The sequence below is a fragment of the Aptenodytes patagonicus genome, chromosome 4 (assembly GCF_965638725.1).
Source record: "Aptenodytes patagonicus chromosome 4, bAptPat1.pri.cur, whole genome shotgun sequence".
Taxonomy (NCBI): Eukaryota; Metazoa; Chordata; class Aves; order Sphenisciformes; family Spheniscidae; genus Aptenodytes; species Aptenodytes patagonicus.
Window position 1 is genome coordinate 40,986,207 of NC_134952.1, and position 16,971 is coordinate 41,003,177.

The 16,971-nt window shown below is 37.7% G+C and overlaps 1 protein-coding gene across 4 annotated transcripts in view; it reads left to right on the plus strand.

The window, feature by feature from the left end:
* ASB5 (ankyrin repeat and SOCS box containing 5) overlaps window positions 1-16,971 on the plus strand; it is a 40,279-nt gene that overhangs the window by 10,138 nt on the left and 13,170 nt on the right. For 2 of the 4 annotated variants that reach the window (XM_076336481.1, XM_076336482.1), the window contains exon 2: window positions 1,061-1,353. In XM_076336481.1, the coding sequence (XP_076192596.1) occupies window positions 1,158-1,353 (196 nt within the window). In that variant the 5' untranslated portion in view covers window positions 1,061-1,157. Of the gene's footprint in view, window positions 1-1,060; window positions 1,354-12,934; window positions 13,705-16,971 lie in introns of those variants that run through there. The other 2 variants (XM_076336484.1, XM_076336483.1) reach the window with 2 other exon arrangements.

Genomic DNA, 16,971 nt, shown 5'->3' on the forward strand with positions numbered 1-16,971 from the left:
TATGCTGTTCATTGAAGTCAGGGGGATCTGTGGATGCAGTGACATTTGGATCATACCCTCTGTTCCTGATGGACAGTGGCCAACATTCTAAAATGTTTTTTTATGACTATCAAGCAAGAGAATCCAGGGTAGAATAGAAAGGGTGTTTCAGTTTAAGATTACTATGGGTAGAGTATTTTAAACTATAATTATTTATTTAAAAGGAAATATAGAAGTTTAGAGCAGGACCCTTTCCTATGCTGCTGTGATTCTTTATTTTAGGGTTATAGCTTACTTAGGAATCTAGTTCTGTCCTGCAGCTCCTCAGTTTGTATCATGTTGTGACACTATTATTTACTCAGCAATTACTCACACTAATGGAACAATTTGTGCGTAGCTGCTGATGACTATGAGTAATAACTTTACGGTATATAAGCAAATTAATTCTTAAAAAATCTGAAGAATTTAGATTCCTCTCTCTAAATCTGGCCAAGGAATAAAGCCTGTCATGTCATAGGTTTAAAATAATATGATGGAGCACAATGAAACATGTATCATAAGCATTAAAAATTTTCCGTGTTGTGAATTTACCATTGCATTTATTTAATTTTAATTACATTTTAATTAATTTAATTTTAGATGCTCCGAGATCTTATTTATAAAAATATCTAGGAGTTTGATTTTTGTAGTTTGCTCTGAATGCTGTTTTTTGTATAATGGTGTAATCCATGTATACTAGATATTTTCATTCAGCCTGAACAAAATAATAAGAGACTGTCAGAGCTGGTATATATTAAATCTCTGTTTCTTTATTAATGTGTATTTCAGGTATTTACTGATGTGGTTCTAGTTTTGTAAGAAAAAAATAGTAGTCTAACAGAATTTGGAATGAAACAGACCTTTTAAGTGGAACAAGTACTTGTTGGAACAGGGTCTTGGAACCTGTGTCTGTTATATTCCATCCCACTTGAATATCACAGGCTAGCAGGAGCGGTAGTGAACTCAATACTATGTACAGTATAAATAATCATCATATTTTGAGCAGCAGGCATCGTGACCAGCTGATATTTTCTTTCCTCAGGACCAGTTGTTCCCAAGAGTGCGTGGCTGGAGCCATATGATCTTATCAACACATTTGAGAGCCCTACCCAAACACTGAGAGAGATTTTGCTGCAGCAATGACTGTCATAGAAGAAAGTCGCCCTTTTGCCCAGCAGCTATCCAATGTCTACTTTACTATACTTTCCCTTTTTTGTTTTAAACTTTTTGTGAAGATCAGCCTCGCTATACTTAGTCATTTCTACATTGTGAAAGGAAACCGTAAGGAAGCAGCAAGGATAGCTGCTGAATTTTATGGAGTTCCTCAAGGACAAGGTATATTTGTACTTACTATGTTATCACTACTGTTTGGGGTTTTTGTTGTTACTGTTTTTTTTCCGGGTAACTATTTATCTGCTAGCCCCATTTATATTCAGTTTGTCAAATGATATGTGTGAGTGGGTTTGTTTTACTGTAGGTCTTTCTGTGTTTTTTTTAACAAAAATTATCTGAAGGAGTGTTGTTAGATTATTTAAGTTTGGGGTTTTTTTTTAATTTTTTTAGGTTATTAAGTTCAGAATAAAACTGAAGTATTACAGCCAATGTCCTGTTAGGACAGAGGCCTATACTTAAGATGGCTATATTTAAGATTGCCAAATACTTCCCAATCTAAGATGATTTCCCAAATTGCTTCTAAGGTTCCCCAGCTTAGCCATTTGTGGTTGAAATTTTCCACGCTTGGCATGTGATTATTTTGCAACACTTTAATGAAACTAGTCCGAATATTTCTAAGAATTATTTCTTAAGTTAAAATTTTCTTATAATAAGAAATTATTATAAGATATTCTTATAGCAATTTATTAAAGTCCTTCTGTACTTTGAATTAGTTAGTGTCTTGGCACATATCAGGAAGCTTACTGTTTGTCAGGGTGAGCTTTTGGGCATCTGTGTGGAAACCCATCGAATTTTACTGGGTTGAAAGCTCTTGTGAAAATTCCCTTTTCTGTTTGCTCAAGCAGAACTTTGGCAGAGCTGGGCACTACTGTTCTCCCAAGCTCATCTGTGGTGAACCAGTACCGTTTTCATTCAGTTCTTTTTCTGGGTCACAGAATGCAGAAAACTCTCTCTTCTCGATTGTGGTGTCCTAGTGCATGACTGAGCCATGTTTTTCTCAACTTGGGATCCCCGCTGCCTCGCTTGACTTTGATTGGTGTTCCTTGTATTCTGGGATGACATCAAGTTTGAGTTAGGCGATGGAACAGGAAGACTTGTCTTGCCTCTTATTGCCTTCACCACTCATCCCTAGGTACCATGAACAAGAAGAAATAACCCAAGTTAAATGCAAAGGGGGAAACTGTAGAAATGAGCCAGAAACAGTTTCAAACATAAAGATCTTTTCAGTCTTCAATGTTGGGACAAAAGTTAGACATTTTGTGTGTATGTATTTAAATTTGCAAACCAGAGAGGCTTACATCCTAAAGCAGGAATTTGCTTGCTTTGCAGAAGATTTACTTGAGGTGGATTTATATTATGTGTTCTCTGCACAATTTAGAAAGTTCTGAAACTCAGGGTTTTTACATCTGAGTATGTCATTTGAACTATTACGCATGTGTGTTTGTGTGTGAGTATGTTTACAGGTAAATATGTGTGTGCGGGTGTGTGTATGTATGTGTATTCACTACAGTAGGATGGGAAGGACTGACTGTCTATCCCTCTGGCAGAAATACTCGCGGTGAATGTGGTAGCCCTCACTTAAAATCAAGAATTTTTTTGTCAGAAACTGCTGGCTAGCTGTAAGGCATCTCATTCTGGGAAGGCTGACACAGAATCTGAGTAAGGAAGGAAAAATACTGGGAAAAACTAGAGGGAAAGCAATAGCATGCATCAGGTTGGAAAGTAAAATAGCCTCTACAATGTTACCTGTTGCTGAATCCAGGAGACTTTAGTCTGGTCATTCATCAAATATCTGAACTACCGTATCTACATAAATGTATATTCAGCATTCTAGTAGCTGGCCCATGCAAAAGATGAAAATCTATCACTCTTGCAGGTTACTGTTTTGCTCAGGTAGCAGAGGTTTATACTGATTTAAAGGCTCAAACATATGGTAGAGTTTCTGGTTTTCTGCTTGGCTTGTCAAAGAAAATAGTTAATGCAACTATTTTGTGCTTAAACTGTACTTTTTACAACTCGACACTGGTGTGTCTTAATCTTTCACTGCCCAACTTGCAGCGTTTGGGTCTGGATTTGGAACAGTCCTAAGCACATGTTCAGCTAATGTTACATAATCTGCAAATTCAGCCATTTGTCGTGATTAACAGGACCAATCTTTGTTCTTTGGGATGCAAATAAGGCTCCTCAGAATTACTATTTTATCTCATCTTTTCTATACCTTTGTTCTATGTTTGTAGAAGGGGGCATGATACTGTCTCAACTCACACCACGTTGTGGGATTTGGTTTGTTTATGTTTGTGAAATACAGTACAGAGGTACCTCAGTAGAGTTTATACGATACCATGTAACAAAATATCCTGTTCAAAGTAATATCTAAAAGATTTACAATAAGTAATGTGAATCTACAGCTTGTAACATTAAATGATAAAATTAAATACTTAGTATCCTCCTAATTAGTGATCCTGTTCTCTGTTTTTTATTAAGCAACAGAGAAGCCTCAGCAGAAAAGAAAAAACACCCCCAAAAAATAGCCTATCATTGCCTAATTGAAGTATATAGTGTTTCAAGAAGTAATTCTAATTAGAGGAAATGTTAGTTTTCATTTTCTAGTTTTAACTTGATTGCGTACTCTTAAAATTCTGTTAGTGCTGGTATTTTCAGTTTGCATGTAATACTACAAAATTACTTTTTGCTATTATAATGGCTTGGCTAGGATAGAGTGCTATAATTTTGAAGAAGAAAACAGCCTTTGGAAATAACGTGCTACTAGGCACAGGCGTTATTTCATGTTTACTGAATTGAGCTCTTGAGTTAAAATAAGCCTGTATTTTATGAAGCCTGTATAATTGAGGACATTTTAGGTCCTGAGCAGTAGTACTTGGTGGAACTCCTTTTATCAAACTGAAGGTTTATAGGTCAGTACAGGATTTGAGGCCCAGGGATCACACATTTCATGGCTGACTGACTATTTTGTGGCTTTTTCTTTGTTGAATACAAGGAAACAGCTTTACCTGTGTCATCTGCCTACTGTGGTCTTGCTGCTAGATATTAGTAGTGAAACAGGACATATTTTGTTCCTTAGTGTTTCGGGAATATTTTCTCTTCCAGTATCGATAGTCACCAATCTACTGTGTTAAATCTATCCTTTGGATCTCATATATATGTGAACAGCTGGATCCCAATAATTAATAAGAAATTATTATACTTTGTATGTGGCATTGAAATATAAGAACTAGGTAAGAGTTCAGCATCAGCTAAGAACCAGAAAAGTGTGTATAAAGTCACATTAATTTGTTTATGGAGATGAAGTGCGAGTAAAACTGTTCTTGTGTACAGCTGAAAGGCACCTTGAGCGCTAACTTGGATGCCCTAGGATCAAATATACATGGGTTGTCTGGCAAATGTTTGTCTAACCTGTTTTTAAAATGCTTAGTAACAGTGATTTCTGCAGTGTCCTCATGCAACCAATTAAAATTTTTGCTATTCTCATCACTAGGATGCTTCCCACTCCCCCCAAAACCTACCTAAATCTTTATTTCTGCAAACTAGATACATAAAATATGATTAAGGTATTTATCAATTTTTTTCCATGTATGAAAAGTAATCAATTTAAAGACTATTGTCATGCATCTTCCTACCTCTACTGTTTTTGTCTTTTCTAGAATAAAGAAAAAAGGATTTAACTTAGTCTGTCCTCCTCAGTCTTGTTTTCTAGACCTGGAATTACTGTAGTTGCTCTCCTTTGGACTTGTACCAGTTCTTATGTAGTTCATAGACATATTTATTGATGCCTAATTCCCCATGTTAAACAGAGTGCTCCAGCTGAGACTTTACTAGTGTAACCAGTGGAACTATTAGTTGTATAAAAGTGGAACAGTTATGTCGTGCCATATATATGATACCCTATGTAATACCTCCTGGAATGATGCTTTTTTGCCTTTTTTTTTTTCCCCCCAACAGTAAAGTATTAAGGATACAGTTTGTAGCCTACTATAAACCCCATGTTAAAACGGAGTCACTGTACTATGCATTTGCTTTTTCCTCTCTAAGTGTAATACTTTGTACTGGCCTTCAGCTAACTTGATACCAGACAGTTACGCCATTTTACTCAAGTCTATTTTGAATTGTTTCCCTCTGAGCAGTTGCAGCACCTGCAGTTTAGTGTCATCTACTGATTTTATAAAAATAAATATAAAATTCTATCATCCACAGTATTAAAAAACTGAACAGCACCAAATGCAGGGCAGAACTCTGCAGTCTTTTACCTTTGTTTAAAGTGGATTAAAGACCCATGTCTTAATAAACTGTCAGAATTGAATTCTTTTTTCAGTGAAGTCAGTGGTATTACTACCATAAAAGAATTAAATTAAAAAGGGATCCATTCTATTGTAAAGGTCCCATTTACTGGTTTATTTTTAACTTTGGCACTGATTTTGTGAACACTCCTATACACATACTTGCCCCATTGAATTGAAAGGGACTGATTAGTTGTTTAGAGCTAAGTGCTGTGCGATCAGGAATGATAGCTGTGTTGTAAATAGGTTATGGTGCCTAGCTTTTCTTTTTTTATTGTGTTGAAATGAACATGTATTTATTCATTACGCTAGAAAATTTGTAGAAGTCAACATTTTATTCATTTCTTCATGGAAAAAGTCATAGCGCATATATGTTTGTTCCGTTTTAAAATTCTGTGCCCTACAAACTGACCTACAAAAATGAACTTAATTGGAAATTAACTTTGGGTATGATCAGCTCCTTAGCAGGCTATCTGCAGTGACAGTGATCTGCACAGGAAGATTTCTTCTCTCACTGTACTTCCAGACCTGTGAAGAATTAACAACTCCGCCTTTTGTACAGCTGTTGCTGGATACAAACAGGGGGATCAAAAGCAACCTTTAGACTCTTCCTACTATACCAACTAGCTGGTCATATCATGAAAGTGCTCTGTGTATACAAGCACCGAGTTGGAGCTTCAGTTAGTTTTATGGTTCGATTGCTTTAGGATGAGGTAGTAGTGCTGTGGTATGAAGTGATTTCGAAGTGTAAGTGTGTATCAAATCTTAAGAGTTAATTCATTGTCAGGTGTTTTGGGTCTGTAAGATATAAACTCTACTGATGAATACTGGTAAGAGCTTGGTTTGTATGGAAGAGTTCATACTTTGAAAATGCAGATAACTTTATAGAAGGAGGTACAGTTCCCATTTAATAAACTTTTTATAAGGCAAAAGAGTCTATTTTGTCAAAATTAAACCTGATACTCAGTAGCTGTCAAAATGCTTTTAGCTGCAAGCAGAAGGTGGTATAGAGGAACTTTCTTATGAAAGAATTATTTTGCGGAAGTTAATATAGCATAAATGACAAACAACTGGTCATGTAATTATACAGATACCTGGGGTCTGATGCACAAGCTAAGTAATTCTGACAACATAAAATGCTTTTTCTTTAATATCCTATTTTTTAATTATATCAACTGTCTTTGCAAAAAACTTCATAGAATATCACTTTATACATAACTATACTATTTTAAAGTAATATTTGGAAGTTATTTGAAAGTTATTTGAAAGCAGAATTTGTATTTGTAGTATTTGAGTATAGCTTCTCAAAATATATTTACTGTTTTTGCAGAACTGGAGAGGTGAAAACGCCCTGATTTCTTCTAAGTTTAAAACAAAAAAGTCTACTCTTGAATGAGCATAGCAAGTTCTAAGCTACCTGTCTTTGCTGTATCTGCCTTGGCCAGGCATGGTAGGAATGCTCAGTACACTAGTTATTCCTAGTTACCCTAAATTAAGCCATCCATGGGATTGTGGTAGTTCAAGACTGGAGTCCCCATCTCCTTTCAGGATTATGAGACTTGTAAATAGTATGAAGCCTTCTGTTTCCTTCTTTTTCTTGTACACTGAGCACTGCTTGGGTGGACCCAAGAAACCTGTCTATTAAATACAACTGATAAATGGGAAATAATGCTATGTTTCACTGTTAGACATCTGCTGTTTGGAAAGCTTGATTACATTTTGAACAGTAGTGAATGATTAGAGCAAAGTTTTCCTATTATTTTATTTTAACAAGTTGCAATTGATAATGTCACTCAGCAACAGTTGTTAGGTAGGGAAGATAGGCACGAGGCATTTTCTCAACTTGCATTCCACAGAGATCACAGTTCTATTAATAAAAGCCATATAAGACCTCTACTAGCTTCCTGGATACAATAGAGATTCATTTAGTAATGATAGGAATATTGTATGGCATACCTATTCACCATACCACTTGGTGTAAGGCACCACATTTAGCATTTGTTTTTCATACGCAGCACGTAAGCTAATGGTGTAAAAATGCTTAAGATAGTGTGAATGTTCTTTTTTGAAAGTTCAGAAGGGAGGGTTTTTTTTTATGGAGCTCATCGCCTTCTCTTATATGCTAAATAACTTTGCCTAGTATGACCAATAACTGCCAAAGAAGTCATACTTCAAAATAAATCTGAAGAAGACAATTGCTTAGAATGAAGCAGATGACACCACATATCAGCAAGATACCAGAACCATTCTCCTCTGAAGAACATAATCTACCTTAAAGGGATTTTGGTGAGAGTTATATGATACAACTAGACTGGCATGGCCAGAACCCTGACCTATTTGCAGCAACAAAACCCAAGCACGTCTGTTGGCAAGCATTGACTCTTCCCTCACCTTAAAGAAAATCTCTGAGGCTACAGAAACTTCTAGTGAATATATCTGCTGGAGCCTGTTTGCATACTTGCTTCCCTGAAAGGAACTGAGATATCCTATCATGTGGATTCCTTTGTGGCTTCTTTTTAACTCCTATCTGTATTTGTATGTCAGGACCTCCTTGAGAAGAGCATCGCCACAAGCTGTATTTTATGGTCAGTATTGTTTATGTGCGCCTTCTTGAAATGTGTCTTTTCTGAAGATGGACCTTAACTTGTCACTAACCGAGGTCCCATTGGCTTGCTTGATGTGCAGAGTCTTAAGTTAACTCGCATGGAAATCCCCTTCAATTGATTTCTTTATTTTTCTGGATTAAATGAATAATAAGCTTTTGAACTATAGACAAGTACAAAATGAAACATTGTGAACTCTGATGTAGCTTAAAACCTGGATTTTTAAAGGTGCATAGCAATAAGACCGAAAGACAATCCTGGAACAATCTGCCTGCAAGGCCTTAAAGACAACTGTTGTTAAAGAAAAGCCATTAGGAAACTCCAGTACTGGATTGGGGCAAGCTCAAACATACCATCTGCACTGGTCTTTTTTGCAGCGGTGGGGCGTAAGGCAACAGGGGAAGACCAAAATAGCATAGCTCCCTGAAGGTGATGTTCCTTCCCTCAGCCATAGACTTGTTGTGGCCAGGGTTCTGCTATTCACACTCCTCTCTTGTAGGGGATGTTCTCAAACATTTGCAATGCAGGCAAGCAGCGAGTGAACTTCTGCCAGGGTTAGATGATGATGGCTTTGGGAGAATGCATTACGTGCCTAAGTACTGAGCTCTATTCATGATTGCAGCAATGCTGGCTGGTTGGTCATAAATCCATTATGGCATGCTGCATCTGTTGTGCTAGTGGATGTTACTCTTTGCTATGTCTAGAGTCTTTCTGGCAATAGATCTGCTCTCTCTCTTTATGGCTGTTCTCTCACAGTTGTTGGCTGAAGATTCGCTCTGTGGTGCTCTATACCACTCCCATGCTGACTACTGGTCTCATGCCTTGTGTCTTTCTTCTCTGTCAATATCTGAAGCCCAGGCCTGCTTGGTAACTGATTTGGCTAGATTCATCAGCATGACTGCTGTGATTTGTTTTTCTTTAGCCCGCATATTAGCAAATATTCTGTTACCACTGCCTGTCTGCATGAAGAGGTCTGGCAGGTACGCGTTGCAAATCCACAAGCCAAGCAATGTAGAAAATGTATCGTTGTTCCATATTTGACTTCTGCGGTGGCTGAGACAGAGCCTTTATCATATCAGAATTTTAAATCTTTTCTAAACCTTCCATTCTGATTCCCAGCATCCAAGGATACAAGGCGTAACTACTGTAAAAATCTCAGGGGAAGCGGTAGGAAAACTAACCATCCATGTTGTTGCTACCTTAATAATAATTTGGATTTCCAGCTAAGAGACTGTGATGATACTGTATAAAGAGCAGGAGTGTGTAATAGGCTTTTTAGTGCTTACAGTGATGTAGAGAAATGTCATTTTATGCTTAAATAACTAATGGCATTTTAAGTATTATCTGCGTATCTGCTGGCATTTGTCTAGATGTGGAGGACAGAGGACTGGCTGGTGACACCTGGGTAATGCCTAAGCTTCTGGTTGACTGCTAATGACTTACAATATCATTGTATCGGCCACGAAGTATGGCTTGATGCAAGAATCTGTTTTAAAAAAAAAAAAAAAAAGTTGTTCCAGTCCTTTCCCTGTCCTGCCGTTAGAGCTTTATCACTGTACTTTTGTGGTGCATTTAACTTCCTTGGCGTTGAGCTGGCACTGCAGGATGTAACTGTGGCCTTTCACGATACTATGTATTTGTTGGTAACCATGTTTCTGTAATCATATCTACAACTTGCTTCGTCTTGGCTTCTCCTACAGGGAGGAATGTTCAAGACCTCTGCTGGTTCGTTTCTGGCAACATCAAATGACAGGCAACTCTTGGGGTGCTGGCACTGAGATCCAGGGAGCCTATCTATCATTTCAGCTTCATGGTTGTAGTCTGTGGATCACACCAGCAGGAAAAGGCAATTTCTAGTCCTGTTCCAGAATTTAGTGTGGCAGGTTCCGTGCAGTCACTGTGACCCCATAATAATTCTGGTCATAAAAGTAGAGTAAATCTGAGAGTACCAAACAGTTTGGGAAGTGAGGTGGCTCATCTGTTGGCTAACTTGAGGAGCGTTGCACACAAAACGCTGATCTGTGACATTTGAAAATAGTGCAGTTTTGTCCAATTTTTCCTAAGATAAATTGTTGTTATTGGAGTTTGGACTGTATTGCACTGGGCTGCATCACGTGTTGAAAGGTGTGTGTGAGGGGTTGTCATTTTTATTAATGCATTTTTTTGTGTGTTATCATAATTGCGTCTTTATTGCCTTAAGAAGTCTTCAAAATAGAATGAGTTCCCCATTGAAAGGGAGGAACAAGTATTTTTTTTTTCCATTTTCATTCCCACCTGTTAAGAACTGCTGCCCCTGTAAACTCAGAGCTATTTACTGACATAGAAATGTTGAGACTGTACTGACACTTCTTTTTATAAAAATCTGGGTAGAAAAGATTGTGAAGAAAATAACTTGAAAGTTCCCTTTAACAGTTCTTCCTCCGGGTTATAAAAGTTGAACAGAACTAAATATTAGTGAAATGCATCATAGTGGTTTATTTAAAGCTTGCCTGCTAAATTAAGTCAGAATTCCAAACTCATTAGTAAAATCCTCCAGTTTCCTTACTCTGAGACTGTAGTGTCTGCCCTTTCCTCCGGCTGCTTTTTTGCAGGTAGCTGCATTGCTTCCGTGAATAACTAGTATATGAATACTGTCCTAATTGCTCGTGTACCACGGCAGGGAAAGTAATGGCCTACTGTATTTTCTACATACTTGGATATCTACTTAGATTTCTGTTACAGGTTTTCTGGTGGATTTTGGAAGTGTTTGAGTGTCTTCTATAGAGAAAAATCTGAGGAACAGAATCTGAGTACCAAGCCTAAGTAGTTTCAAATACTAATAGTTTTATTACCTAATGAAGTCAAGAGATACTGATTTTTATTTTGTAGCTAATGTAACCCAGTGCATGGATGGCTGACGTGAGGAAGATCACGTAGCAATTCCATGTCAGAGGTGGAAGTGAAATAGCGAGTTCTTCAGTCTTACTCCACAGTTTTAACTGTATGTTCATCCCCTCTTCATATTAACATTTCAATTATATTTTTAATACGTTTCCAGTTGATTTCTGATGTTGGTCTAGCTTTCACTTTTTTATGTACTGTTTTAATAGGACTTTTTAATGGCTTTTGCCCGGAGGATGAATAGTTGTGCCTAGCAGAATTTAGTGCAAAGTTGCTTCTAGAGTCCTGAATGGGATAAGCTTTGCCTTCCTTAAAGCATGAAAAAAGATAGTGCGTATTTTTGTGCATTGCATTCTGACGTCCTCCAAAGTATTCCAATAATAATAATATAATATAATATTATATAAAAAAATATAATAGTATTAATAATAATGAGTGGCGAGTGGCAAGTGTCTATGGAATAGAGATACTTTTCCTAGTACCCTTGCCTTGAAGGTGGCAGATTTTGGGGGTAGTCTAACTCCATTGGTAGCTCATTGCTTCCTATGCAGTTCTCTGGACAAGAGTGAGCAGGTGCTGCTGACTCCCCTGGGCGTCTTCCTCTTTGAAGCCAGGGCAGCTGTCTGTATATCTGCTGGTTTCCTTGCCCCTGCAAGTCACACCTCTGAGGCTAGTAAAAGAGAATAATAACTGGGGGGGACTGGAATATTTGTGGAAAGCAAGTTGTATGAACTACTTCCAGGTTTGTACCACTCCTCTAGAAGGACCCAGCTTCATTCTCAGCTGACAGCCTCACCCACAAAACTCCTACAAAAACGTGTAGGTCTTGTCTTCCCAGCCCACTGTCAATCCCTGCCCTGCAGTGCCAGATGCTTTCCTTGATCCTGATCCTCACCGCCTTCTCCTGAAAGTCCTGGGATTCCATTCCAAATGGAAAGGAAGTGTAAAACTGAGATGAGCCTCAGAGCCATGGCAAGTACAGAAATTGTCATCGGTTATTTCTCAGCTGGAGAATAGTGCCGATACCTTCCTGACGCAGACACATGTATACACGTCCTTAGTAAGCTTTCCTGTTCAATCATCTTCCAGTACTTATTTACTTGAAGAAAACACTACAATTTAACAAATAATTCTAGTATTAAAGTGATACATTTGTAATGTGCCCTTTTATAATGAGCCTTTTTGCGAAAGCTCTGTTCAAGACTTACTTGCAGAGTCCGATTGCTGGATGTGTAGAAGTGTTTATTTCAGTCATTGAGATATTCTGATTCATTCAGCTAGATAAAACCCAAGGAAAACAACTTTCTGAAAGCAGCAAAACGTCTGGGAGAGTGCAGGTTTGTTCTTTCTTGTGAGAATAGCAGTAGCCCACCTGCTTCTGTTCTGTAAAGAGTGTAACGCCATTCCAGTAGGGCCGTTCTCATGTGCTGTAATTTCAAGGTGAAATTTGCAGCTGCTCCTTCTCCTTACCTTACCTAACTATAATCTTGCCTCTGATTTTCTCTTAAAGAAAAACAAGAAGGATATATAAAATTTCACTAAATACCTGTGTATTATTTCAACACCTTAGGGATTATTTTTGTCGGGTACCTGAAAGGAGTAGTATTAATGAAACCCAGTAATGTTAACTTCCTTTTAAAAAGCTTACAAATGGCTAGTTTTTATATCAGTAGAAAAGGATAGTGACATCTTAACATGTTATTAGTACAGAGAAATCACCGTCCTTTTTATCCATGCTGGAATTTTATCATGGCTTGCTTCTCCCTGCTGTATTTCTGTTGTATAGTATCAGTGTGAGACATAATAACAAACAAAAAAATTCTGCTACTGGTTAGTTGTCCTTGGTTTTGTTACTGTTTAAAAAAAAATATTGACTTGTGCTTCTTCTGACAAGACCACAGCCTTACTTTCATAATGGGATCAGACTTTCAAAGTAACCAGTGAAATCTTTCTTTTCTTTTTTTTTGGTAGTCAAAGCATGCTTTTATTTATTCAGGATGTAGTTTCTAGTTGACATCTGTAGGATACCTTGTCCCCTATTTAAAAAAAACAAAACAAACCCCAAAACCACAAAAAAACAGAAGTGCGTCATAGTTTCATGGATTCTTCTGAATTCCAAAATCTCTCTTAACTGCAAGTTACATATGAGTAAAGCCTGATGCAGTAATAATTACTGTTTCTTTTATTAAAAGAATTGCCATTCTGATAAAACAGGTTTAGTTCTTCTGTTTTAGGTTATTCAAGCAACAAAGCATTGAATACTTATGCTTTCAGAATCTGTTTCTTTTTTGGTTAAATGATTAAAAAATTAACACCTTCTTTCCATTTAAATCATGTAAATAGTTAAGACTCATGCTGTAGCTAAGCTGATTCTTTCTGTGTTTTAAAAATAGAAAATGCTAGAGCAGTCTTTCCCTTCCCCCACTATGTACTCATTAGTCCAAGCTAGTAAATGTTACTGAATGGATTTCAGTGTTGTAGCCATTCTACAGTAAGTACAGCAAGATCCTTTGTGAAAAAGCGAAAGGAGGAAAAAAGGTAGTAGAAATCCATTTGTGGGTGTTCGTCAGACCCGAGTACCTGCACCAATGACAGACAGGCTTTCCTCGAGAAACAAATAATGACAACAAACACTGCTGTTCAGAGGAGCCAGAATCTCCCCAAAAGACGCCTAGAAAGTATAGGGGAGTGTCCTGCGAAACGAAAAGCTAGCTGGGGTATTCTGACCAGCCAAGGTTAGTATAGCAGCCATTTCAGAAACCGTGTACTTGAAATATGCTAAGCTGACCCAATTTATGATGTTCTAGCTCTAAACTGTTGGTTTTCGGTGTTTGTTTTTTTTCCTAGCTGTAACATAAATGCATGCTTATGTTAGTGGCACTTTATTGTCTCGCATGGGTTAACACACGGGTGTTGAAGCTATTTTTGTTCTTTCTGCACTCTTATCAGCTGATCTAAAATACCTTTTCTTGTTTATCTGCCCTATTTGTTTTATGCAAGTGTTTAAGGCTTGACTTACCCTGACTTTTGCTGTCCTGTCACAAGGTAACTGGATACTGAAGGCTAATTGTTTACAACAGGGAACTGGGGAATGAAAGGAGGGGGAGGAGTAAACTTTACATATAACTTTATATGTGAAGAGAAGTTTATAGGTAGCTGAAATAGGAGGTAATGGAGGAACTACAGGTAACAGAATTATTGTCCTGTACTAAGATACTAAAGACAAAGATACAATTGTAAGGATTTGCGTAGAGAAGTACTTAGGAGGTATTTGAGTTGCTGGACACTGACGTTTTCAGCAATGAGGAACAAATTCTATTATAAAAGAAGTGTTTAGGACTGCTATTGTCTGTGCCATATTTTCCTAATTTTTTCATAACACAAGTATGTAAAAGGGAGCTTTGAGTAATTGCGAGAGTCTAATAGGAATTTTTTAAAAGAGTGATCATAATTGCAATTAATATTGACCATATCGTAAGGCTTAGAGTGAAACAAAAAAGAAAACAAGGAAATTAAACTTGAAATTCTTGATAATATGATATCAAATTAAAAACTGGAGATGTTAAAATAGTCAAGGAAAGGAGGAGACAGGAGAGAGAGATTTGATATATTGTGCATAAAAATAATTATGAATTTACCATGTAAAATGTAGCTATATGTTATAGGAATCAGAGTTATTCTTAAAATACCTTTGCTAATTTCCAGTACTGCCAGTTTTAGAGTTAAGCAGTATTCAAGAATTTAAGCAACAGTTACCATAGCTTCCCAAGTAATTGTTTGAATGCAATGGTACTGTAAGGTTATATTTATTCATCAGTTTTAATACGCAGTGTATCTTCTGCCCTCATATTGTTCACTGTTTGGGCTAAGATTTTCTGATCTAGAGTAACTTTCATTTATGAACATTTCAGCTAGTTAGAAGAGCAGTTCCCAAAGACCTGGGACATTCTCCCTCAGACTGAAAAGAAATTTTACAAAAGTTTATAAATGTTAGCATTAGCGACTCCTTGATATGGTTCAGGGTTAGGTTTTTTTGCCGTTCTTATAAAGAAATAGCCACAGTTAGTCAAGTTTTGAAATTTTCAAAATCACAGTAAAATATGGAAAGTAAAATTTTGAGGAGTCCATCTTACATGGTCCAGCTACTTACAGCCTCTCTGTGATTGCCAAACTGGGTGTATGTATTCATTGGTGGACATCTTGAAGTACTGAGAGACTTCTGTTGCAGTTGAGGCTTCTGGTTGTTGCCATTCACTTGAATAACAAGTATATCTAATATCAAATCTGAAGGAGGCTCTTTTCTTCTCTCTCTGTTCCCATCCATGGAGGTATCCAAACCTGACTTTGTTCTTCAGGCACCCTTGCAGAGCAAAGGAAGAGAAAATCATTACTGCAATGCACTGTGTAATTAAATATGCAGATTGGAAAATGGACTAAAAGTGATGCGGGGGGTAGACTATGTCATGATAAGATTTAGTGGAAGGGCGAAAGGATAAAGTCAGGCTAGGAAAAGGTCTTCAGCCTACTGGCTTGAGAGTCCACAACCAGGCTATTTTACCAAAATCTCCTGGATGTGGCAAAAATCAGCACGCTAGGCCCAGCTTTGCTGCCCAGCTGGGTACTGCTTTTAAGGCTAGAGATTAGGCTGCGTGCTGCATTCACTCTCTGGCAGGCTGGGAAAATACTGAGAGTTCTGAGCGCAGCTTGGGGAAAATTGCTTGCAGTCTGGATTAAGGCTGAGACTACGTTTGAGGAGCAAAATTATTCCAGGCAGAAGTCCTCCAGAGTCTGAACTCAGCTCAGAATGTCCGTATGCCTTTTCTGTCACCTTCTAGTTGGGGAGGCCACTGAAAAACCCTTACTTTGTTTTAGTGACTTGTCCAAGGAAATAACAACAGCCTAGGAGTACTACCAGCTGCTCCACATACTCAAGTCAAATCTGGTGTGGGTCTAACAGATTACTGAATTTAGAGGTTGATGGGGTTTTACACCTTGGTGCTCTAGCTACGGTGCACAGAGTTTGCAAGCTACTTTCAGCTAGAAAAATATCCAGCCAGTTGTTGGTCCTTCAAGAAGATGGAAAAAACAAACTGCATGAGCGATGGACGGGGAGTTGTTGCTGTGCTTTCACGTGACGGAAGAAGGGGCCTGACACGCTTCTTCCTGTGTGTGCAAGGCCTGGCACAGAGCCAGCAGCAGCAACTGCTGCTGCCGCTGCCATCATCATTACCATTGCCTTCACGTAGCATAATGTTGCTTCTGTGGGGAACCAAGCGAGCTATGTTTGGATATTGCTGTTGTGGGTTTTTTAGGATTTTTAATACAGTTTAGTGGCTCATGTTTCTGTGTGAAAAGTATGCTAAATTGCAGTGCCAAAGCACTCAAAATTTAGGAATTGTTGAAAGTAATGTTGCCTGTGCCACGCTGATTTGACCCTCTAATGCATTATAACCCAGTATTTGACAACACAGTCACATGCTGTACTTTTCCACAAAGCCCCTGCTTCCTTTGATGTGCAAGATGGATGATGTTTGGAGAATGCATTAGGTTTATACTCAGAAAAAATACACCCTATGTTTTCCTGTATGTTGCAAAGGTTAGAAGGCATGTAGTGAATGGTAGGAAAAAAGGGTTAACGTCTTAATGTCCCTAAAAGCAAATTCTATTCTTGTTTTTGCTGTGGCACCTGTGTGTTTTAAGACCAATCATCTAACCTAAAAGTTTTTTGACTGATCATGGTGGTTGTTATTATCTAAGGCTGAAATTTCAGAAGCTCAAAGTTCTTATAACCATAATTAAACTATGCTTTCAGTGTACACTTTAATGCTTAAGTACTCTGGAAAAAATAAGCTATTAGATTGGTTTTACAATTTAAGCATTAAAACTCTCTGTCTTTTGGGTCCTTAGTTATAAAATAGTATGAATGGATGATGTTATGAAGATAGATTCAGCAAGGGTTTTGAAGTATTCTTTTGTTATTGGGAGAATACCATGAAAAAGGC